General features: G+C 38.1%; 1 protein-coding gene across 10 annotated transcripts in view; it reads right to left on the bottom strand.

Moving 5' to 3' along the window:
- LCLAT1 (lysocardiolipin acyltransferase 1) overlaps positions 1-27,034 on the bottom strand; it is a 111,263-nt gene that overhangs the window by 36,312 nt on the left and 47,917 nt on the right. For 9 of the 10 annotated variants that reach the window (XM_072927444.1, XM_072927449.1, XM_072927446.1 and 6 more), the window contains 2 exons: positions 22,853-22,999; positions 14,271-14,387 (listed from right to left, as the gene is read on the bottom strand). In XM_072927444.1, coding sequence (XP_072783545.1) covers positions 14,271-14,387; positions 22,853-22,999 — 264 coding nt within the window. The remainder of the gene's footprint in view (positions 1-14,270; positions 14,388-22,852; positions 23,000-27,034) is intronic. The other variant, XM_072927448.1, reaches the window with a different exon arrangement.

Genomic DNA, 27,034 nt, shown 5'->3' with positions numbered 1-27,034 from the left:
TAAAAAAAAAAGCCCCAAAACATTGAAAATGTTTGTGCTTTGACAGTACAGTAAGACTGAACAATACCAAGATATTGGAATAGTTGGGGCAAGACTTGACAAAAACAACTTTGCCATTTCCTTCCCTCTTAAGATACCTAAAACAGTTTGCATTTCTGGGATTAGATTCCACTCACATCTGCTAGTCCTGGGCTAGACACTGCACCAAATTTCACCTACACTTAAAGGTATAACATGCTGTTTGTTTGCTAGCAGAGACTTAATCTTTTTTCCTTTCCAGAGGTTTATTTTTAAAGCCAGTGAAAAAATTATGGCAAAGCTACAGCTGGGCACCTGCCCCCCAAGTCTCTGCCTCCTGCCCAGAGCATCACTGAAGTTCTGGTGCAGATGTTCCTGTCCCTCACACATCCTGAGCTTTACTCACACATCCTCTGGGAGCTTTTCTCAACATAGATCTGCCTTCCAATCTTATAGGTAAGATCACTGAAGCTAGAAGCAAAATCCTTTGAGACTGACCAGCTGGCTGGCTGTCACCTAAAACACAAGTTTGGGGGACTTTATTGTTCATGACTGTTCATAAAGAGAGCTCACTGAATTTCACTCAGAATGTCATCTATGGGGTGCATTATTTACACTGAACAAAAAAAAAAGAAACCAAGTATATCTCAGCAGTGTGGAGCTGAAAAGTTTACTGTCACAAATGTCTGTTGTGTGGCAAGAAATTCTATCCATTGTATGCTGGATTAAAACATTATTGTACTGGGCAACTTCAAGGCACCAGAACAACCAGGGCTGCCCTGGATGGAGGAATGCAGAGCAGAAGTCTCACAGAGGCTACAGACAAGTCCTTCTGACAAACGCTTGATCTGGAGTGACTTCCTTTAATATAATTAGCAAAGCATCATGTTTTTCATTCTTGAGAGAGGGGCCTATCCAAATTATGGCTTTTTTCAAGAGAACAAGTTGAGCACAACACACTGAAACTACCAGCAGTTAATTGCACTGTGCAAGAATATGGTGATGGGTACACAGAGAAGAAATGTTCAATAGCCAAAATCAAGAATTGAGATTTCTTAATTCTCCTGAACTTGAGAGTTTCCTCTCTCTGTTCTCAGACAAAGACAGGAAAAAAACCCAGGTGGTGCAAGAGAGAAGAAACACTGAAGAATGAACGGTCTGCAGAACTATGATGCCACTTAGGACATTCTTGCAGGCCTATCTGAGGGAGGGGCATCAGGACATGCAGAGAACAGACCCACAATGACTTAGAAGCATTACATGGAAGTGTATTTGGAGCGTTTATAGCAGGGAAGTGTAGGAAGAGAACCTTCCTAAAAACCCTGCTAGGGTTCTAACCAACTATGTGGAAAAGATTGAGAATTTGGATGACCCTGAGCTATTGTGTAATAGCACACATTGTAAATCACCTAAAAGATCTTACCGGCTGATAAAGAGGTAGCTGGCCATCAGGCTAAAACCTAAGCATGTCGCTGTTCAGGATGGGGTACACTGGCAAAGGCACCAAATTCCAAAGCTGCTGTAGGTGTCAGAAAGGCAGCTCCATTTTAGCAGAATTGCATTCTATGGTATTAAGGCTGGACTAATTTGACCATTGTGACAAACACAAGTGCTGTGTGGTGACAACAGCTACACAAAGGCAATCTGCCTCCTCTTCTACCCTTTCCTTGTTAGCAACTTGCATCAGATGGCTTCCAATTAATCTATTTCAGCACCAAGGTCATGCTGATAAGAATCTGCTCCTCTGGACTGGATTGTTTCAATCTCATTTTACCTCGGTTGATAAATCAGAATGTTTGAACTCTTCATGTAAATTTGAACCACAGATATGCAAATATATTAGTTAGTGCTCTTTGGTTTTGACCAAAGTAGAGTATTATGGAAAAATAACAGAAAGAATAATTTATCTCATCGATGTCAGCATTTTGTTTCTCTTGTAACTTAAAGTAACTCCTTTGGTTTATTCCTATTTAACCAGGCTCCCTAGTGTATTTATCTGGTTCTGAACATTCTTTTGTATAATAAACACTGCTGAAAATAATATCTCATGAATTACAATAACAGCCTAAGACACTTTATCCTTACACTATTCTAAAACCATTTTCTGATAATAGTCAGTCACATTTAGATATGCTTCAAAATTCACCCAACATTTTCAAACACAAAATTTGTTTCCCCAAACCTTATTTCCCTTGAGTAAGAATACCTGGTTCTCAGAGTTCATTGTAATGCTAATGAAAACCTTTTTTCATACTGACTTAGTTGAAGGATATCCTGTCCTTCTACTGCATTATTAATACTGCCAAACCACTGGAAAACTAATTGCAAATGCCAATTCACTTAGTGCTATCATACGGCTCTACAGAATTTTCCATTTTAGCTACAGTGTGTGCAAAGTAGCAGACAAATTATATTTTATTTGCAGGTCTCAACAGTCTTTGTTTATTTTGTGACAAAAGCCTGACCAGCATAGTGTTCATGTTCCTATTTGTTCATAATTGGTTTCTTAGTGTGTTTAGTATTTTTCAGAGAATGATTATTGTGAACTGTCATCCTTCTGGGATTGAAACTATGCTGGTGCTCCTTTTCAAGACAGCTCTTGATTTTTTTTCCACATCAGGTATGCATAGCAAATTCCAGGGAAGAAAAAGCAATGTGACATTTCTGCTCCATAAAGCAGAAGTAAAATTTTGTAATGAAAGTTAACAAAGAAATATATCACTTGAAAATTAGAAAAACTTTTGTGTGGTCTTTTATTTCTTTGATTGTTTTGGGGGGTTTTGTCCTTTTTTTTTTTTTTTTAAGGGAACAAAATCTGAGAGCTAGATGCCTGTTATGTAACCATGTGCAAGTATCTCTTTGACAGACTGTTTCCCAAAGTGTAGTCTGTATTACTCATGGGCATAAACCATAAACCCCATTATTGTATTTACAAGATGTGGATGTATGTGCTGCTGTGAAAGTATGAATGTTCAAGCCTCTAATTTCTTTCATCTATCTCTACATATCTTCATATTTGCCACAACTCTTCTACTAAAATAATGAAAATATCTTAGGAATGTGTTTCTGGATAGCAAAATATTTTGAGAAAACAATGCTGAAATAGCAGCTGTAGAAGAGTTACTATAGAATATTTGAAAATGAAGGCAACATTTCAGGAGTTACGACCAGATACTCCCAAATTCCACCTCTCTCCTAGGAAGAAACTGCATTTCCTCAGGTTCACAGCTCTTGGGCTTTTCCAGAGAATGTTACAGATTATGGAATTTTCTTTATCCTTTCATAGCTTCTCAGACAGCAGATCAGCTTGAAAGTCCTGCCAGCAAAAGCTCTCCATTCTGACTTTTTTTTTTTACTTTAGTTTGAAAGGAAAAAGCATGAAATACATTGTTAGAAGCTAGTCATTCTACACAAAGAAAATACCAAACTGGCAAAACACGTTTGCTCTCTTGTTCCAAAGCGAACACCACAAGGGGGCTGCATTCAATCTCCCTTCCTGAAATTCCCATTTCTCAGTATTTAGTTATGCAATCTGAATGCCTGACACTTTCCCCCAGTGTTACTTTGAAAAGAAGCAGTGCCCTTTGAGGCTGTTTCACTTGTAGATGAGGACAGGGCATCCTGGACAGCAGATGCTTGAACAGCTTCCAAGCAATGTGCACCTACTTAATCAAGTTTCTCCCCTTAACCAGCTCAGAGGCAGCAATGGGCCATCAGCAAGAGGCCAGTGGAACTCATTTTGAACAGCAATTTCTTCAGTTTGGGTGTAAAGCAACCCTGGTCTGCCCACAGTGATTTCAGTCAGCTGAGTGGGAGGGGCAAAGTAAAACCATTTTGCTTGTAAAAAGTCATGGGGCATACATCCTTATGCATAAATTCACAAAGGCTAAGTAAGATTTGTTTTCTGTAAATCTGTTAATGGGGCTTTTACTATATGATCCTCATCGTAGACAGTTTGCCAAGAAAGATGGAAATCTGCCACCAGAACTCCTCAATATACATACACACAGTTCTGTATGTACACAGTATACCACACCTTACAAGGAAAAGCCACACCATTTAAGTCACAGGCACATTATAGCCTATCGGCATTTTGGCTGTTCAGTTTTAATGAATTCTGTGCTGTCCACTACTGTTCAAACAAGTAGACATGAAAAAGAATATGCTGTTGGTTGATTACACGTGCCAGAATACAGAAAGGCACAAGGCTGAAAGTCAAGAGAATTTATCCCTTCAAGAAGGAGAATAATCCTTTGCAAATGTTCTATCCTGATGTACAAAACTGCTATTATAAATCAGAAATTATGTATATATTTGAACATTGAGTGCATACTTACCTGTGTGTCTCAGTGTGTAATGTCAACTGAATTTGTCAGCACCACAGGTTGCATAAATCCTGATGAATCTCCACAGCCTCTATGGTTTGGAATGTATTATTAACAGGTTTATTAAATATTTGCAATGCTGTGGGCATGCAGAGTGCACTGTTTGAGACAGCTGTGGCTTAACTACTACCTATTCCAACAAAGCTTACACACTAGTGAGATGGGTGTTTCAGACACACCAAAACAAAATCCCTGCCTCAAAAAGACAGGCCTCACAGATGGGGTGTGAGCAATGGGGAGGAAAGAAGAAGCTACAGAGCTGCTGAGCATATGTTTCATTTCGTTCTCTGATACAAGCTACAAAAGCAGGCAAGCAAAGGGCTGATAAAGGACGGCAGGGAGCTTTCAGGTCTGTTGGAAGGAATGCTTTTTGGATAAGTGAAGGCAGAAGTCAACTGGCTAAATCACAATGGTGTTGCTGACAGGATGAACCTGCAGAGCACTTAGACAAAGAATGCTTTTGAGGGATGATTTTTCAAAAAAAGAACACTCATTCTTATAGGATCTTAAATGGGACTTATGTCCCTAAGGCCTGCCCTCTGTGTTTGGCTTTTAAACACCAGTACCCATAGCAACTTCAAGGCAACGCAAACGTGCCATTGCTCACAAATTCTAAAGTCTATGAAGCATTTTGAAAATGCCTCTCTTCTTTTTATTTATTGTGCATGCTCTTCTTTTCTCCTGATAGATGTCCTTACTGCCTGCCATGCCAGAATCCATCAGATCAGGCTGGCTCCTTTCAGAGCAGAGCAGTTGAAGACTGGTGATCAGGAGAAGCTCTGCTCAGGTCCCTGCTTCTGGAATTATTTAATAATCATCAAGAGCATTTACTTTTATTGCTGGAGTGTAAGGGCAACAATGACTATCTATGCAAACAAAATGACAGATTTACATAAGTCTAAATATAGATTATAGGCATTTCAGAGATGCTTATTTTAAGATATTATTTGTTTTTAATGGTATGTAATAGAATTAAGGATAGACACTACTGACTCAAATGTATATTAAAACAGTTCTCCAACTCTTAATTGTTAATCATTCTATAAATAAATGAATTTATGGGAAAATATATTCAAACCCTATTTCTGAAATATACTTCATTACAACACTTAATGCATGTTGCACTTCAAACTACTGGCATGGCACACAGGCAGTAAAGGGAAACCCTTCCTACATCCCACCAACGTTTAGTGAGAACACAGAGAGTCAAGACCTTACTTCCTGCCCTCCAAAATCCTGCAGTTCAGAAAAAGGTTGACAAAATAAGTCCCAAAGACAGGAGTATTTCAGATTACATGTAAAGTGATGAATGAGGTGTAGAGTTGAATTTATGCTGAAGTTTATGTTTTGATAAAAATCTATTTTAAAAAGCATTTATGCTCTACTACAATTTTTCCCAAGCTCCTCTGCCCCCTGATGTTTTTCGTTTTTCAGTATCAGTTCCATAGCAACATCCAGGATTCATGGCTGTGGCACTCCTCAAACATCTCTGGAGCAGTGCCTTTGCAAGCGATTGCTAAACTCAAGGATCTGAGTCAGCTCGGAAAAGTCTGATGCTGGGCTCATTTTTTATATCCTGAAAGTAGTGGCAGGGGACTGGGAGGAGGGCAAAGGGAAGGAGAGCTGAAGCTGCAACAGCAGAAAGGAATGAAAGAAACAAACTACTTAAGGTTTAATGATACATAAGCAGCATATTTTGCAAGTAGATGAGACTGAAAGCTTTATTACTATCTTACAGATTTGGAGGCTATATCTGAACAGTTTGGGGATTCCAACATTTCCAGTAACTGAAAGGATACTCCATGGACCTTCTCCCCTGCCAGTAATTACTCACACAGAAAAGTGGTTATCAAGAATACACAAAACACATTTGCATCAACCTTAATGCAGCTGGAAATAAAAACAGCTAGCATCTGCAAAAAGTGGAAGCGTGGAGAATACAAAAAAATTACTAAGAATCTCTTGTACAATAGGACTCCTGATTTGGGATTAGTCTATTCAGCCTGTAGATGCTGCTATTTTTCTAATAAAACACATCAGGAAACATCATCTCCTAACGGAAACTAAAACAGTTTAAAAAAATAGAGTATGGAAAAAGTATGTTTAGGTTCCTCTCTACTCAAGACTGCTTGAAGCAATTATCTGCCTCACTAATAAACTGAGCTGAGAAATGGGTAAGCTGTGTAAAGCATGTGGTAATAACATGTGAAACTAATAGATGCCAATACTGCTCCTCTGCTTATAGGAATTAATTTCAACTTCAGCAATAATTAAATATGCTACCAATCCTACCAACATCACCTGCAAATTCTTGGATCATTGGCTGACAAGAATGAGGAGTAATTAATGAACTTGTACTTTACCTCAGGCTCACCTATTGTCTGTCCTAAGTCTTTAAAAACAACCATAAAGCTCAGTACTCAAAACACTCAAATCAGTGAACAACCTTTCAAAACACACACCCAGAGAGATGCTGACCCAGTCTAGACCAGTAGATACAACTTGTCACTCACACACCTAGTCCACCACCTAGTCAAAGCACATTAACTACTAGAAAAACCTTTCTTAAAAATACCTTTAAGAGGAAATAAACATTAGATTAAAATCAAACAGCAGAAACATTTTCATAATTCTGAAGAAAATAATTCTAGTTTTTCCTGAAAAATCATTTTTCCTGAACTCACTGGTGGCCAAAATTAATTTTTATATATGCAATCTGATGAGCTAGCATTGTTCCAGGCCTCCAGTTGAAGCAATTAAAGAAGTCCACACTTGCCAAACATTACCACATCGTTACCACAGATACTGTGTATTCTGAGTCAAGGGAAAACAGTGGAAACCTCTAATACCACTGTGGGGTAACTGCTGGCAAATGATAACTTTTTAGTACGGTTTCCACTGCAACTATTAATAACCTGTGAGGAGGTAAATGGAAAATGATCCACTGCATGGTGTATCTGCTTGTCACAAGCCATGACTCACACGTGAGAGACTGCAAGGGAATTACTGCAGTAGGTGGATGTTGAGAGGCTCGAGAATGTAAAACCTGAAATATTTCCGATGAATACCACAGATGTGTGGTGACTCAAATATGTCACCCTGCAAACACTAAAGGGGCAGTGATTCTTACACCATAAACCCTCCAGTGAAAGGCTGTGCTCCCTTCTCAATAGCAGTGAGGAGTGGAAAATGGAAAGGATAGAGGCTGACAGAAAAGAGTGGTTCGGAAAAAGCAAATCCTTCCCAGGAGAAATGAAACAATGGACTGTTTTCCACAGAGGTGTGGCAAGCAGTGCAGAATGTTGCTCCAGTAAGACATGAAAGAAGAGAAACAGAAACTTCAACGTGTACCAAAGGCCAGAAAATATCTAACAGAAAGCTGGTGCTCATTCTGAGAAGTACATCACAGCCAACACACGCAGATGTTTTCAAGACATGGTAATCATCAGCGGTTAACATGATTCTGGAAAAAGTCGAGCTGCCCTTTCCCATGTTCAGAGTACAGAGACGACTGTCAGCATTTGCAATAAAGCACAACAGCCTGCATCCGATTTTCTGCTTTGCTGAATTTCACAGACATGCCCAGTGATAAAAGCGTGCTTTTGAACCAGGTCCCTGCTTTTTTTTTTTTTTAATATAACTAATGCTATGAATTTTTTACTGACATACAAAAGGCATAAAAAGTATGCAAGCTTCAATTTACATACTTATATTTCTGTATCAAAGACTATGCTATTCAATGCACAGGATCCTATTCTCATAAAAGCAGATCAATTACAGCAGTCAGTAAAGCTCTAATACTGCATTTTCAGCTAAAAACTTGCTCAAAGCTCTTTCACAATAGCTCAGTAATTTCAGAGTACCAGTCTACTTAGTAACATGACTCTGGGAGGAACACATGCACAGAGGAAAAAGAAATAGTGAAGAAAGAATTTCCTTGCATTAGGGAGTGACGGTTTAGAGCTGCTGTTTAATCTCTGCAAATCTGATGGACATATGGGTGAAATTAGTTGATTGAGGACCCAAAGCTCAGGCTGATGTGGACACTTATGTTTTCCTATTTCAAAAACAGACTGGTTTTAGTTTACACAACTGAGCAACCAGCACAAACAGGCAAGAGCTGCTTTGAAAGATGACAGGGCTGGTCAGTGTGCAAGTGCTGGCCTTGCCAAAATCCACAGAAATGTTGGCAGTGGCCCAACATATAATTCTAGGAGTCAGAAATCTGTTCAGTCACAAAGAGGGAGGCTAAATTTCATTGAAACAACAAATCTAACCTTTTCTGTCATTTGATGTGAGGTCTTTCTACGTCCTGTACCTTTGTTACATACAAGACAAATTATGCACAATCCTGGAAACTGCTGCAGTCCTGCTACACAGTTCTGTTTGAGCACATAAAACCTCTGCAGGAAATTCAGCAGACACTTCTGCGATTGAGACCCACATGCCTCACTCAATACATATGTGAGGAGGAAAGAAACTATGTAATCAAAATCAAAAGCAGTTTATTTAATATGTACATTTATTCATTCATACACCCCTCTAACCACGGCCTGAACATTTCAGTTTATGAGTAGACCTGATTTTCACACTCGTATCCATTTTCTCTTTAAGAAACATAACACACTTAGAAATTGGTATTACTTTGATTTGTGCTTGAAAAAACAAATGGCACCTGTCTTGTAAGCTGTAGGTGCTTTGGACATAAGTGTCATCAACACCAGAAGACAAGCACTTGGCAGTCTCCTGGTAGCATTTCTCATTGATGTTTCATCAACTCATTCAAGCAATCTCCTGCCTCTCTTTTAAAGTCAGAAAAAGAAAATAAGAAAAAGTAAGTAAAAGTAAGAAAAAAGTAAAAAAAGTAAGAAAGTACGTAAAAGTAAGAAAAAAGCTCTGCGTGCTCATAAACTCTGGCTACTTCAAGCTGAAGGGTTTAACTATAAATATTCTTGGTGCACAGCAAGGATGTCCAGGCACTGCTCATAAAGACCTGCTGCCTAACCCTGGCTACTTCACACCTCAGCAAAGGGGACCCAAACCGTGTGTCAGCTTTCAGGAACTGTTAATCATCATCTCCTACTGACTGCCTCTTACACTGATCTGCAAATCACAAACTGTCTCTCTACATCATTAGCTCAAAAGTGCCATGTAAGCAAATTGTACCAGAACCCAAATAAATGCCACAAAGAGTTCAGTACATAAATATGCATATCTGGATACTCTACTGCCAGAAAATCTGAAGCTACACTACTACTGAATCTACATAGTAGTCACTAAGCATCCCAGGATGAAAGCATTTACAGTTTTACATAGAGATAATCTGGACTGAACACCTAAAGAAAACTTTCCTGCCTTAGCAATGAATCTAGTTGAATGAAGCAACTGTAAAACCTAGGTATGAACATTAGAAGATACTGATTAGTTTCACCTGTGTGTATAAACATTAATATTAGGGCAAAACTGTCAATTCTGAACCAATCATGGAAAAAGGATGAGAATCACAGTTTCTTTCCATCAGTAAGGATGTGCAATGAAGGCAAGCATGTTAAATTTGTATTTTTGTTTATTCTGGGATCCTGCAGTTGTCAGATGTTATCTGCAATATTTTTTCAGTTGGCTAATTATGAACCAGAAATAAATTCAAAGCTGAAATACTATAATAAGACAACTAATTCTGACTAGTCATTATACTGTACAACCAGTAAAATATGGACCCTATAATGGGAACTTCCAGTCCAATGCATCCAGCTGTTAAAAGACTGTTGATGGCTGTAGAGGAAGGGTCAAAAAGAGGTCAGTTTAAATTTAATGTTGGCAGAAATGATTGTCTACAAAAGCATGAAAAATCTTCTAATGATGCTTTAAAGTGTTAGCTCTGTCTTAACACTTACTGTTTATTTAGTCCTGAGAAAATGCTTAAAAGCCATGAAGCAATTTAAAGAAAACATTCGTAAACAGCTATTTTCTCTTGACAGACTATTTGGCTACAATTACAGATATTATGTCAAGATAATACATGTAATTCAATGAATCCAGACAATATTGAATCAAATCAAACCAATATTATTTTCCATCTCTTTGAAACTGAGCATTCAAGTCAGCTGAACTTTTAATGTCATTTGGCACTTCAGAAAAAACTTTATAAAATACAAACAGGTCTGAAAACTTAGATGTCATTTCTGAGTAACCTCCTGACCTCTTATAGAAAGATCTCACAAACTGGATCTTCAAGAGCATTATATAAACCACAAATGTTTTCAATTAACATTATTAATGGCATGATTTTATAAAAGTCTTATTTAAATTCTTTTGCATTTCAGCCATTTTGTAAGTCCCACATTCTGTAAACGGAGATGTGTTACCTTAACCCAAGTTCTGCCAAAAATTCCTTCGTACATAACATCTACTCAAGATTTCAGGGTTTAAAAAAAGGATTAAATACGATTTTAGGAGATGGTTTAAGAGAGGGATGAACTAAAAAAAGTAATGATCAATCCTCATTTTGGAGACTGGAGTTCACTTTCTCTTGCTCATTCATATGCTCTTACTCTGTCTTCAAAAATGCTCATCTTTATTCCCCAAAGAAATACAGAAAAAAATTCTAGTAGCTTTTTACCAGGTGCTGATTGAAATCAGGATTCCTTACAGCTCAGACAAGACAAATTATTCACTTGATCAAGTGAACAGAATTAGAAAGAAGCAAATCACCTATTTTATTTCTCTTAGCTTTCCATCAATAGTCAACCAACCAGGTATCTCTTGCTTGAAAACTAGCAACAGCTGAAGTCCTTATTCTCTTGAGTATATGCATAATTAATTATACATCTAAAGCATGTTCTGTGTTTACTCTTGGGTGATTCTATGGTTTCTATGAATGAGAAAACAAGGTAATAATTTAAAAGTAAAACAATATATTTACTGTTTTGGCACCTGAACATAATGAAAGGAAAAACCAGTCAGCTTCTATGTGGGTTTCTGTTTAGAAGAGACAGCTCAGGAGGAAAGAGCTACCACTCAGATGAACCAGAATGGGGAAAGAAAAGGTATGACTCAAAAGCCCCTTGGCTATATACCACTTAAACAACTTTTATTGTTTTTTGGTGGACATCATATAGATATTTTTTCTTAGCTCCCATAATATCAGCAGTGACTTAGAAAACATCACAGCAACATATATGGGCCAAAGAGACCAAATAGTTGAAATAATGACCCTATAAGAAAGAGAAGCCAGCCAGAGGAGTCTGAGTGCTTTTTGCCACCTGTGGAAAGCAAAGAACAGGTAACTGCTGGGTTTATGCGGGCAGGGTGCAGACAGTGCTTCCTCCAGGAACAAATCCTTTGCACAGATACAGGCAAAATTTTATTTAAGGTTATTTTCACCTGATTCTTCATTTCCTATTCAGAAGGGTCACTAATAGTAATTTTTATATAACAGGTAATCCTTTCATGCTACAGCTTATGATGCATATTAATGAGGCTTCTTGCCAAATTAAATTCGTTTCTTGAACATTTGAAAAGCAGTTAAACTTCTAAAGACATTTTCCCCCTCTTTTCATCAACCTATTTTTGGAGCAAAATAATGTACTCAGGCCTGAAGTAAAGATACTTGAGCCTCAGGAATGGAAAACAGCCACGAGCCAAAATGTATTCACAGGAGAGCTACAGGGCAGTAAGGTTGTCATCTATGCACAAAGGTACTTTCAAAGACGCAAACATGATGTTAAAATCTCCACCACTCCCTCCTGCATATTGAAGTCACACACACTTTGTGCCTGCAGGTATGAGCAGTAAAAAAAGAAAATAAATCTGTTTTTATGATTATTACTATGACTGTTGCATTAAGACAATTCAGAAAAGAAGACTCAGATTAACACTATATCCCTTGACTGTCCTGGTTTTTATTTACTACTGCTAGTATCAGAAATTAGGATTGTAAGAAAGCATTCTACCAATTTAAGTTATAACTCAAACCAGAGCTGCACAATAACACCAAGTACTAACTAGGCCATCTGCATCTGAATATCAACCTTGATATCTATATTGTATAGATGAAAAGACAGATATAGATTTGCACATCTATATGATATAATGAAGTATTTTAAAGTCCAGCAACTACAGCTGGGTTGCATATATATACATATACAAAAAAACCCAAAACTTTTCAACACAAATGGTCCCCATTTTGCACACTTGGAAGCAGTTGAAAACCAATTCGTAAATTAACAAGTAATAACCAAGTACTTTAAAATGTTACTTGAACTACCTTCTCACACACATTTTGCTACATAATAGCATACAGTTATAATACATATAGCTTACAATGCCTATCAAACTATCCAATATCTAGTAAATTCACCACAAAAGGGACATTAATATTTCACACAATATTTGCCTGCCTTAAATAAAAAGGAGACGTAAAACCACTTCAAAGGCTGGACCATTATTGTTTTTTCCCCAGCTTTCTACTGCATAAAATCAGTTAATCAGCCTCAAATATTTTCCTTTTTATAACCCAACCGCCTCATTTGCAAAGATTGCTCATAGAGCAATGGAAGAGAAAAACATTTTTATAAAATCAGAAAATTACTGTATACCACAAAGCTTGCTCCTGCAGCAAATACAGAAATTTTTTAAAGTTATTAATATTTCAAGTGGAAAACATTTTTTAACTGAAAATTTATTCCAGGTTTGAAATACTGTTATGCACTAGGTTAACTTAATGCTGTGAAGTTTTAAGTAAAGCACGCTTTTGAAATTGTGTATGTGGCAAATTTTTTTAGTACACCAAACTGAATAATAAACATTCAAGAGAGATGAAAATCTAAGGTGTTCAACTCTGAATGTGCAATACTAATAGGGTCAAATAGATAAATGGGATTGTCCAGCTGGACAAAATTCCAAAGTGCTTGCAGTGATTTTAGGATATCTGCTTAGAAGGAAGCAGGTAAAATGCAAGGCAGGTCTGCTTCAGAAATCCAAGAAAAGATTCCAGCTAGCAAAAAAACCTGCCAGAAGGCCTCTATTCTTTTTAATAATCTCTAACTTCTTCTTCTGGCAGTCAAAATAACCAGCATATGTTAAAGATCTAGAATTGCTTTTCCCTGAAGAACCAGCCTATAAAAAAGTCACTTCATATCTACTGTACATGTTTATTTTCTGCAACCATATATCCTGCAAATATTCACTCATCTGTACCTGAATCCCTGCCACATCTGTACCATTTAAAGGTTACATCATGATGGCCTCAAACCTTCTCAGTGTGTCCATTCCCAAAACAACTCGCAGACATCTCAGTGTAACAATCACATCTTCATATTCTGTTCTCCCGATAAAAGGGACTCAACCCCTAGATTAATACTGGGATGGAAAACTACTTCTGGATAAAGAGCAAGTATCATACATTCTCTTGCCCACCACCCTGCCAACCAGCACAACTTTTATTTCACACAGCTTCTCTGAGTCACCATCATCCAAAACACCTGGCAGCACAGGCAGCTGACTTGCTGCACTTCCACGCTGCTGTGCATTCCCCTTGTCCATTTAACATAACAATTCATTTACTCAGCTCTAAGAATTAAACCCAGAACCCTTTTAAGAGAGGGCAGTGTGACATATGTGCCTGTGTGTTCAGTGTCAATCGCCCACTTGGGGTTGAGGACGGTACAGGCTGAACTTCCTTGGGATTTTTTCCACTAGTTTTCTGATGTAAGACTGCTAAACAAGCTAAAACATTTAAAACCAAACACAAAAGTTGCTTTCATTCCCTGCATACCTCCTGATGATACCAGTGTCTGTTATCAAGTCTCTCAAATATCTCCATAGTACAATCATTTCAAAGGAAAAACAAGGACAGAGCAGGATTACCTTCCCTTAGACGCTCAACCACAAAGGTGAATCCGGTCGTTCGCGGGTGTAAGACGTACTCGTATTTTTTAAGTCCATTCTTCTCAGCAAATTCATTACTGCGGGCTTTGGTGTTGTCTGAGGAGAGAAGGAGAAGCAGTACTTTGTGTTACTGCGCAAGCAGACCATGGATTAATGGAATGATTACACGACAGGAACGGTACGACAGCAGCTCACACATATGGATGTGGAGGCAGACACAAGTGTGCTTTCACTTGGCCATACCATGGTATGAGGAAAAACCACGTGGATTGCAAGAAAAGCCTTTTTACCCTCTCATTTCATTTTAGCAAATGATCATCAAATCTTTCATACTTTATCAAATGCAATCTGGAATTTATAAATTTATAGTCTGTTAACAGTTCTCTGTACACTTCAATACCCAATCTACAATAAAATGTATTAATTGGCTCAATTGTGTTTTGGGTATTTTTCAACTCAAAAGGAACAAAATGTAGGTTTGATATTATGAACAAAATTATCCTGAAGTCAGCGTTTAATCACATTATACGTATTTCAGAAAGAAAATATTAAGAAGAGGAAAACAGTTAATCTAATATCTTAAAACAGTATTTTACATCTTCATTCTGAACTTGCCACATTTTATTCATCAACCTGTGCTGCACACAGCTCCCCATTTTAACTTTTTGACCAAGTACCTCAGTGCCCCAACACATGCCTGCCACTGTACACACAGTACACACAAGGCAGCTGGAAAGTACTGTGGCTAAATGTCATGACAAACGTGCTTCAAACCTCTGGTAATCAAAAACCTCTCATGAGAAAACAAAGGCCTTCCAAGGCTGGTTGCTAAGAGAGCCCACTAAGCAAGGAAGACAAGGCCACCAAAGCAAAAACTTCTGACAGGTGGAGAGGAGGTAATTTGTTCTCCTGTGATGTGCAGAAGGCTCTTCCAAGCAGCCTCAGTCAACAGCCAAATGGTCTTTGCTGGCTACACTCAGTTCTTTACTGTGGGTCCTGCTGTGACTCCCCTGGGGCCAAAAGGCAATGGACATATGCAGTGTTCCCTTGGCAACCTGGCAAAAATCAATTTGAGCAAATACCTTATTTAATAACTCATATTTATGAAGTTTTACAGGTGCTTAAAAGACAAAATCCCAGCAACAGATGTATGGAACAAAATCACTACTTAAGCAATCGATTTTTTTTTTAAAGCAAAATAAAAATCTTTTTTAAGGGTCCATAGTTAAACTTAACAGAGATGGGAGATAAAGTAATGGAAAACATATTGCTGTTTAATCATTCAACAGAAGTGATACTTAGAGATAAATCCTTCCTTTTACAATCCTCATATTTTTTCCTGTGAAAGTATAATAGCACAAGTGAACAAATCAACAGCAGTGAAAGATTTCCTTTTTGCTGTAATGCAGCATTCCCCTATCTTTCTTTTTTTCCTAAATTATATGACCTCTTTATTTCTCAAAAATGCTGATGCCTCTCTAAAGGTTTGTCTACCAATTAATAAATGCTATAACATACCACTATACTAAATATCTTTTCCTTGTGACCTACTGTTTCCATGCCTGAGTGTGCTTCTTTTCATGTGTGCAAACCTTAAGATTCACTGCACAGATTTCCTGACCAATTTGGAGGAAAGGAAAGCTGTTGCACAGTAGCCAAGCAAGTGATTCAGCAAAGAGAATCCAAAGATTTTATTCTTGCCAAATTGCCAAAACATACAAATACTTGAAAAATATTACAACTTCAAAAAGCATTCTAAAATTACGGAATGTGTGAAATACTAAAATTACACTTGGCTACGTAACTTTAATTTATCTTCCCTTGGACATATACATTATGTATTTAACCACATGGTCAGACTATCTATTTTTGTCTGCTCAACTACTACTCCATTCAATACTGTAAATGACTATTCTGAATCAGCAAAGGGGACTTGCCTTGCAGACTCCCACTGCAATGGCAAAACTTGCAAAGTGAGCCAGAACAGCTGAAGAGGCAACAGTAATCTGGTAATTATTAAATGCTCCTCCAAAAAAAAACCTGATTCTACCTCTTAGGTACACCAGTATTAGCTCAAGAACTAAAACTATTTTCTAAGAAATGACACTGATGACCAAGTGTGTTCCTATAAAAAATACCCAAATCAAGAGCTCCTTTCCAGATTCTGGGATGATTCAAGTAAAATATTTTAAATTAATTTATCACAAAAGTTCTTCAGGTAATGTATTATTGTTTCCAAAGGACAAAAGTATCATCTTCTTCATTTTCAGCATATCCAAGTTTGGGTTTCACTTCAGAAAATTTGCAATCTGCAAATAAAGTCAATCAGAGCTTTGAGAAACAAGTGCCATACACATCTACATAAAGTTTAGCAGTCTAAAAAGAAATTCTAAGTTTTAAGCACCTCAAAGTGCACAGAGTTAATGAGCACTCAGAAGAAATATCTCTGTGTGTTTGCTCACTAGCACTTTGCTTCAGAGGGAGCACGAAAATGCTCCTTGGCGTTTGCAAAACACTCCTACCTGCACCAAAGATAAGCAAGGAGTGAAAGGGCACTTATGTTCTCTGCGTAAAACCTAATTGATGCTGCAAGAAAAATCTGGGACCTCCAGTGCCCATTGCCTTGAAGTAATCATCTTCAAGCTTCCTCTAAGTACACCTCCCAATACTTGGAAAGAACTCACTGTAAACATCTGCAAAACATATTCCAAATTCCCCTTTACTACACTGCCTTTCTGAAATGTGTGAACAGCTGGACATCAGCACACTGGCCAACACTATTCAGCTATTTCCTGACATTTGTATGCCTGTCTTGCCTCTGGACTGTAAATTTTATATAACAGAGACCGTTCCACTCCCATTTTGCATGACCCTAGTGTAATGGGATTTTACAACTAGAATAATGCTCCCAGCTAATGCAACGATCATTGTCATCTGGAAAAATCATCTCCCTCTCCCTTTCCTAACAACTATAAAGCCACAGGTCTTTGTGCATTCAACATTATTTATTACAACAAGTCAGGAAGGTCAATGTGCTCTGATGATATACTGAAAGTGAGGGGAGGATAAGTCTCCACACTACAAAAAAGTAGGAATGATGTCCTTCCTCCCCGTTCTGTAATCTTGGCATTGGAAATAAAAGAGTTTCTTACTCTTTCATTACTTATGACCAAATGCTCTGACTGCTATCTCATCCAAGGTAAGGATCTTGCCCACTGCTGTTTGGGATCCTTTTGCCAGACACCAGTGCCCAAATTTTTGGGGGGAGATTCAGAGCAAACTCTGCTGCTCAGAACCGGAGCCAACAAAATGCAGAACATGCAATGCTCCCCATTCTATGAAACCTAGAGGTTAGAAAACCAATCCAGGAAATTAGAAACCCATTTTTTCATCCTCAGCAGCTTGGGGGAATTCACACAACCAACGCCCCTTTAAAATCCCATAATCAATAGACCAGGCTACTGGTCACTGCTGCACTGCACTGTCAGTGCAGCAAAACTTAGCAGATGTCTTATTGTTCCACAGGCAAGTTTATAATAGTCTTGGGTGGAATAATTTAAAAAAAGTGAAAGATGCCTAAAAACTTCCTTAAAAAGAGGCAACATATATTCTTTTCTTCCAAACTACTGACACAAATAGCATCAAGCAGCTCTTGAAACAGGGCCTAGAAATGCACTGTTTACCTCAGTCTCAAAAGGCCACTCACATCATTTGGTTGGCTAAAGGTAATGCCCCCTGTCACCAAACCCTCTGAAGAGTTGAGCAAGTGTTGCTTTCTAGGAATAAGTATTTCCTTTCTTAGACTGTATTTATAAGTTAAAGCAAATTTACACCCAAGTTTTTGCTCATCATTCCTATTAGGAGTATTTTAACCCATTGGTTCTATTTGCTGTTAAAAAATAATAAGGAGAGTAACTTATTTTTATGGAAAGCCACCAGTTTATCAGTTGAGGGTGATGTGGGACATTTTCAGGGCTGCTTCATGTCCTGTCTCCTCAGGTCTCACACCAACTTGCCTCTCCTTCAGCTAATGTATGCAAGCTCTCAGAGCATATTCTTTGGGGTGGTGACGGGCAAAACCATCCAATTTCTTTGAGTCTTTAGACATTTCTGCAGAGCAACTATCAAACTACACAAAAATACAAGAATTTAAGGGTTCGGGCCAAAATATTTTGTGGTCACATGCCATCTTTGGTAAATAATTTGATCATATTTTTTCTAAATCCCATTTGCCACACTCTAAAAATACTGGAAAAGCTCAAAGTCAGCATTTTCTAGAGGCACCACACTTCAAAATTTCATTTAAAGTAACTGAAGAAAGAAATATTGCTACCAAGTTTTTTTTTTCTTTTTTTGAGTTACAGATTTTGAAGACGTTAAATAGCTTTTGCTTCTGAAAAGCTGTGCACAAAATGAACAAATTCAATTTTTTTTTTTAGTAAAATGGTATTTTTAGTTTGCGAGCTGAAATTTGATATCAAGTACTACCTTTTCCTTTAATTTCACTTGTGATAAAAACGCACTGATAAAAACATATTATGTTCTTCTATGACTTCAAGTATTCTCAAATATAATAGTGCCAGATAGTGAAAGAGTAAATGAGCACTCCAAAAGTCTCTCAAATTGGATAAAAAATAAAATCCTCATTTACCTATTAGAGGTTTGCATAGATATGATAAAGCTTTACTGGCTCACAGTAAATATTTTGAGAAAAAATTAAACCATTTTTCTTACTTGTGCTACTTGCAAACTATTCCATGTTAGAATAACCCCTTTCAGTGCTTCTGATCAATGTTTTCTTTGCACAACTGCAGTTCATTGTTACCTTCTGTCACCCACATCACATCACTCCTGCCAAAATCTGAACTTCAGCAAGATTTCCTACTTGATTTTTAGTTGTTCCTCAAGGAAAAAAGCTCTGTGCAATCACACTCTGTCCACCTGTTTGTTCCCCTTAACTTTTGAAGCTATTGTCCCCTGCAAACACAGTTTATCAGGGACAAGAGATTCAAAGACAGTGCAGCCCAGCAGAAGCTTTAGAAAGGCCTGGGTAAAGGCAAGCTTCTGAGAGGAGAGCTGTGAGTAAGGAGAACGCAGGGCACCCCGTGGCTGTCGGTGTGCATGCGGAGTCCTCGGGGGGTGCGGGACCGGCCGGGACAGCAGCAGCAGCTTTGCAGAGGACACGTCACACGGAAGGGAACACACGGGAAAAGGGAGCATTGCTGGAGAGAAACAACCACGTACAGGGATGCACACACAAATCCAGAGGAAATGAGGCTTTACCAGGCACAGAGCAACACAGCAACTCTTTTTTTTTTTTTTTTTTTTTTCTGTTACTGCTATCTGAAGAATTACTACAAACAATCTTGTAAAGAACACCAGGAAAAAAACAAAAAAAACCAGGCAATATGGTGGGTTCCAGCTTTCCAGAAGCATGAGACTCATGGTTGCTTTGTTTTCTTCAGGGCTTCAGAAAGTCTGGCTACATGTTTACCTGCTGAGGGCTTCTTTTTAAACAATTATAATAAAATACCTTTGAGCTTTAACCTTCAAATACTCCAGAGTGAAAAGATGGCCGACCTATCAGAAATAAGTATACAATTATATAATTATTACCTCATCCCCTATGCAATCCAGTCTGCAAATACAATGTTTAGGGTTCATGACATTACTATTTCTAAAATTTATTTATGTAGTGTCTTCCACAGCAAAGTACTTCACCACCTAAAACTGAGGCAGTAGCCCATATATAAATACAGTCTGATTTTACATTTCTTTGAAATCTCATTCTCAAATACCTGAAAATATGATAAAGAGGAGTAAATCTGTCATTGTCACATGGCCACTGGGAGGATAAAAAAATGACAGCAGCACAGAGCTGCATAGTAATTTTGCTCTTCAGTGATGTAGAATGTTACTCTTCATTTTAAGCACCAGAGGAATTTTGTTTTCAGAAGTAATTAGCAGTTTTACCATTTGGCCAGAAAACAAGTGTCACTGCCTCTATTTTTGCAAAATGTTCCCTACAATTCTGAGCAACTGTTCAGAAAAAAACCAATTTATTTCTTACTCTAAAGGATGGAACATGAGGTTGAAATATGTCAATAATGCAACAATTTTCTGAAAATAATTTCTTCAAAATGGCACATATATTATGTTCTAGCATTCTCATATGGCATAAATTTACTGCTTGGTCAGGATTAGCTTGTCAAGGGATTTTTTTCTTGTCTCCTACAGTATTTTAAAATGTATATTAAGCAATATTTCCTGTGAGGACAATCAGAGAGGGAGAGCTATTTACTTCCAGAGAAAAAAACCCAGGGTTTTGTCCATCTCTATTCATCCTTTTATGCACAAATGTAGTATCTAAGTGGCATTCAATACTTGATGGCAATTTAAGAGTGGTAAACACAGGACAGTTTAACATGTCAGAAGCCAGCACAGCAGTGCCCTATTGTCTTCCCTACCAATCACTCCATCCTTCCCATCGTTCTGCTTCCTCCTGCGTTGCTCACACCCACCTGTGGTGGCCTCAGCAGAACAGCACAGTTAGTGCATCTCCACTGGGCATTGTGAAGTTAAAGAGACCATGTTACACAGGTATAAAGAAGAGAAATCAGAAGAACAGAATTATCTTACCAAAGGGAAAAAAAAAAAAATCTGTCAACAACCTGTGTCCAGAAATTAAATTAGTTATTTTAATAATGAAATAAAGAAACTTGTTCACATGAGCTTCTCAGTGGAGCGTATCAACAGCTTATACCCAAGTTTAGTCTAAGTCATTTATATCAGTAACTACAGCACAGAGAAAACCCTGTGTTTCCTTAAGGAGCTTTACATTCAGGTGGGAGCATCTTCACCACTGCCTTTTGGACTCTGCAGCACAAATGTTAGCACACTGTGGCTGTCTCAGTCCTCAGCCAAATCTCTTTTAAAGCACTACAAAGCTTCCTCAATTCTTTAAAAATCTCTTGTCTCTCAGAAATATTAGATTCCTCTAGAGGTCAGAAGGCATACATAATTTATGGAATAAATTCCAAACAATCGAATTCTTTCAGACATCTTGAGATGGAAACACCTGTTCAGAGAGTGTGAGTACTCTGAGGAGGTGTCTCTGACTCCATGAGTAAGATAAAGATTGTACCTCACAATTTAGAGCTAGGACGAAACAGTTCCTCATGAATTCAAAGAAAAAAAGTTGAAGTGTGATAATTTTGGAGAATTTTGAAATGGTTTGGGTTGGAAGGGATGTTAAAGATCACCTCGTTCCAACCCCTGCCCACGGGCAAGGTGGGACACCTCCCACTAGACCAGGTTGTTCAGAGCCCCATCTAGATGGCCTTGAACACTTCCAGGGATGGGGCAGCCACAGCTTCTCTGGGCACCCTGTCCAACTGCCTCACCATTCTTTTAGTGAAGAAAATTCCATCCTTGTTCCTAACTTTAGATACAAAATAATCAATTCAACAAGGGATGTCACATGAAGCAGTCCAAGAATGTTCAATGAATTTAACCTCTTCAAGGAAGGCTGATCAAGTGATGATAATTCCCTACAGTGTGATAGCATCTGAATACTACACACATACCCATTTTAAGAATGTTTGGAATACAGTAGGAAAAACAGCACCATATGCTAGTTATTTTTATATCATGTCTACTACTTACTGACATGCCTTTGCAATAAAATATGATTTGAGAATATCTGCAATGAAAAGTATAACAAAAATCTTTTAAATAAGCTAAAAGTTAGAATCTTAACTGCAGTTCATTTTCTATTTAAAGATAATGTTTATCAATTCAGGCATCATGCTGGAGGCACAAACCACCACGGAACATTTATACAGTATTTTCTATTATAGGCACTTGAGTTGTCTTCAACTTTGATTAACAGCTTCCTAATGATGCCATAAGATACCTGTATTAAGGTAGGTATTTGATTAAAAATTAATACTACAGGGTCAAACTCATTACATTTACTCCTATGATAATCTCAACATTGGTTTTACAGAGATACTTCCTTTATAGAGGCAGATACAGACTGCTTCCAGTGCTTGTGTGGGCTAAGCAACAAGTATCTCCATATTCCCCTCTTAAAACATTAGGCAAGAAATCATATAGAACCATGAGACCTTTTCAATCCCTCTTTCATTGGTATGAAATGATTTTGTGACAGAAATTCAGGAAATAGGAGCATGCGAGTGATAGATTCCAGGTCTTGAAGCCTGCTTTTGCTAATGCAGTGTATGTACAGCACTGACCACTGAAAAGCAGTGTCAATCACTAGATGCTGTGCAATGTAACTTATTTCAGGAAGACTGCAAAGTCTCCCAGTGCAACTATATTTGTGCCTCTCACATGAATCAGCACATTGTTCGATCATTTACTATCATTTCTACTATCCATGGGAACCAAGTCTTACTCCTTTTTCTACAAACAACTAAGACTTTTCTATAAACAACTAAAACAAGTACTACTTTTCTAAAAGTCTTAGTAGTTTTTCTATAAACAACTAAGAATTTCCATGTTGAACATTCCCTGAGAAGATTACAAACACAGCCTACCTGTGAGATCAGTTCCCTCTGGAAAGATGAGGAGTTGTAGTGGTTCATGAATGTCACAGAAATAATCCAGCATTTTCTCGAAGTGGCTCTTGTCATCTTCCCACTTTCTCTGAATGAAAACAAAGGCTGCAACCTGCATTGCCCAGCCTAAAGTTTAAAAAAAATACACCTTCAGCAACATTTCACTCTGATACTTCCACAGTGTCTGTTATTCCAAAGAATTTTATAAATTATGTTAGACCCAATCTACTGCCCACTGTCATCAACTCTGATTAAGAGCACTTGGTTACACTGTAAAAAGACTTCTGGATTGGTAAAAAAAAAAAAAAGAATGCATAAATGCATTCAAAACTCAAAACTCAAGTTACCAGACCAGGAATAGGGTCAATGCTGTCCTGAAACGAGGTTGTAGCAAGGTTGGGGTTGATCTCTTCTCCCAAGTAATAGGCACCAGGACAAGAGGAAATGGCTTTAAGTTGCACTAGGTTTAGATTGGATATTAGGAAAAAATTCTTCACCAAAAGCATTGTCAAGCTAGCCCTAGGAACAATCTATCCAGTGAAATTCTTAAGTCACCATCCCTGGGAGTATTTAAAAGCTGTGTATATGTGCTGCTTAGGGATGCAGTGCTTAGGGATGTGCTCAGACTTGATAATCTTAAAGGTCTTTTCCAACCTAAATAATGCCATGATTCTCTGAGGTGAAGCATTTAAAACCATTAAGTATCTGTTCCTTTGAGGGCTTTATTACATATACCTCCTTATAATTTTCATTACCCACAGAAGAAAATACTTTCAGCTTTTCTTTACACTTGATTATAGAATAAAAATTATATATATCTATTTGTTTGTATTAATGCACACAAGGATTTGCAGCCCGCCATCAAACTGACAATGTAGGTGCAGTGAAGTAAGTGCAACTGCTGCTGACCCTGCAGCTCAGAGGTCACACCCCATTATCTTCAGTAAGTATTCTTGGCTCTTTTTGGCACAAGTATATAGTGTACAGCACATCACATAATATCCTAAGTTCTGTCCATTAGCTCCGACAGCAAGATGAAAACTCAGGGCTCCAGCTATGAGATGCTCCCTGGCTAAACAAGGATCAGAAGAGCATGACACTGCCTTGCCAGTGTACTTGGCAAGCTTGTACCTCATCAGAAAACCTGCAGAGAGATCCTGCACATCAAAGAGAAAACATCACAGCTGTCCATTCTCCTCTTTGCTCACCGCCTCTCAAAGCCTGTTTTGCCTTTGCTGGTGACTTACAGCATGTTATTCTTGCCCTCCATTTCAGCTCCTCTTCACAGGATTCTTTTATATTCTGTTCATAGCAGTATCTCATACAGACCATATGCTAGAAACTACTTATTAAAGTCACTCATTTTTCCATCAACTTTGTAAGTCAGTCAGCCTGGACAATACATTAACCTGATACATTATCTCTTCTGTATTGGTAAGAAACATTAATTGTATTGTTAAAGATTTGTGACCTATATCATGGGGTAAATACTTCTAATTTTTAAATCAGTTAAACAAATGGAACATGAATAACTAACAAGCTGTCTGCAATCTGGATCTAATGCATCTCAGATATCCAGATAATCAATGATATTCAGATAACTGAATACTAGTGGTTATATGACTTAAGAAAAGAAATGCAGTCTCAGCAAATCTTTTCATATTTGCATACTATATTTATGAAAAATCCTTTATAAGGGATATTCAACTTTAACCACAACATTTAATGTGCATTTATGCACCCATTACATTCCCACATCTGCAGTATCAAGAAGTGTCAGCACATCTTTATTAACAGAGGCTATCCATACTTAACAAATTGCCTGCAGGAAAAAAAAAGGTACATTTTACAGTAACTTTAAAATAACTGATGCAACTTAACTATGCTATCTTTTGGCATGTAATCATCTACTGTTACAATGTATGCCACAAAAATGGTGCCACACTAGTATTTGAAATTGAGCTAATCAGGGCTTCATTTCCACACTAGTGTTATATAAAGAGGACATCTTTGCATGCCAAATGGTGCCCAAGCATTTTGTGGCTTTAGAAGATAGGTGGAGACTGCACAAAGCTGCATCAGGGGAATTTCAGATTGGATATTAGGGAAAGGTTCTTCACTGAAAGAGTGGTCAGTCACCAGGGAAGTCATCACAGCATCTCACCTGGCAGAGCTCAAAGAGCACCTGGACTGATGCTCCTGATCATGGTTTGGCTTAAGGCAGTCCTGTGAGGAGCAGGGAGTTGGACTTGATGCTCCTATTGGCCCCTTCCAACTTGAGATATTCTGTGTTACTTCACCTGATATCAAATTCATAAAAATGGACAATGCAAAGAACAAAATCCCTCTGAGCAGAAACAGAGGTGCTTTGAACCATACCATGTATAACTGTGAAAATGCAGATGCTCCACAGGACAGAGTGGAAAAATGCATAGAGATTATGAAAATTCTACTGTGGTTTCAGTGTTTTCCAATCGTTCTTAGCTCTCAGCTCAGACCTTCTGTATGTTTTATGTACACAGGACACTACACCTGAGTCAGTATATGGAAACCTGTACTGTGCTAAGCCATTTTATTGTGTGGTATCACACATCAGGCCTAAGTTATTCAGTCCTTGTGCTCTCATTGCAGCATAGTCTGTAGGCTGAAAGAATGAAAGCAAAAAGCAAGATAAATGCTCACTTAAGGAAGCCTGCTGATACTTTCCCAGGTCAGCAGCTCCTTAGGAGTGATTTGGGTCCATAACAAAGGGAATATGGAAAAAGCTGCCAGATCCCATCCTCTCTCCTACCTTTCTTCATGCAGCATAAGGCTTTAAATTATATAAAAACTTGCACATAAACTCACTCTAGCTATCATACTTCAACAGCACTGTGAGCATCCAATTACAAACACCTTTAGCACCAAGATGCTGCTTGGTGACTTGTACTTTACCTGACTAAACTGCATAAAACAGAGGATAGAGTGCAGTAGTTTCCCATTCCTGCTGTAAGTGGTGGTGTTATATATGGGCTATGAATAATTAAACAGAAGCAGTAATGTAATGACAGTATGATGTCAGGGAGAAGGAGTGGGAAAGGAGTTGGGAGGCATCCAGTTTTTAAGATAAACAACAGGTTTGATTTTCTAACCTTTCCAATAAATAATATCCAGTGTTCTGGAAGAATGTGTCTGTCTTTAAGTGTATATGTAATTACATAAAACAGTCCTGACTGTTCAAAAAGGAAGAGATTATCTAACAGATAGATGACTAAGAGTAAAGGACCCAGGTTTCCTCCTGACTTACTCCAGCACAGCACACTGGCCCAAGCTATTTTACCATCTATGACTGTGGAGAAATTTCCACATTTGCTCATGCTTCAAGGCCTCCAGGCAACAAAGCTGTGAATTCCTGATTTCTATAAAGCCCTAGCTCATGCACCAGTGGGGACTGTGCCTGCTGTTCATGCATCTCACCACCCCACCAGCGTCAAGTGGGTAAGGAAACCCCACTTTTGCTTGTCTTTGAGCAAAGCAAAAGCAGCTCTTGCTTTCATTTCCATTCCAGTGTGTCTGCATTGTGCTCTGCAGAAATAACATGTTACAAGTCCAAGACATGATGCGGGAGCCAAATAGGAATGCATGGGGAAACAGGAGAAATTCAGTAAATCAATGGGCAGAATGAAAGGTTTTGCTAATCAGTAATATTTATGAAAAAGCAGCAGAAGACAGTCCCTTCTCATGTGCAGCCTGCAGTAAGACTTGCTATTCAGTTTAGGTCAACATATTGTTCAGCTGAATTAAATGTATTTTGCTCTCTTTGCACAGCATTTCTGATTGTCTAAAAGCTCCTGGACAAGAGGAATTTTACTAGCAAAGGCAGCATTTACTTGACTGGAGGAAAACAGTTGCTTTTGGATTTTCAGGTTCTTAAGAAATCATTGATGACAAAAACAGAGCAGAGAAACAGCAAAGCTAAAGAAACCATAACAATGCACATCCAGTTCTTTGCTAAAATAATCTTCTTATTGCAGCCGACATTTTGGATGACTAGCATTGCTTGGAAAGGCATACAAAAAGCATCACACTGAACAGCTCTTGTTCCAAATTGCCTAACAGCAGTGCAAAAACCTACCAGAGAGAATAGCTAGCCACATTGACCTTTAAATCAACATTTCAGAG

This window comes from Taeniopygia guttata, chromosome 3 (genome assembly GCF_048771995.1).
Source record: "Taeniopygia guttata chromosome 3, bTaeGut7.mat, whole genome shotgun sequence".
In the NCBI taxonomy this organism is placed as follows: Eukaryota; Metazoa; Chordata; class Aves; order Passeriformes; family Estrildidae; genus Taeniopygia; species Taeniopygia guttata.
This window is presented reverse-complemented; position numbering and strand designations above follow the sequence as displayed.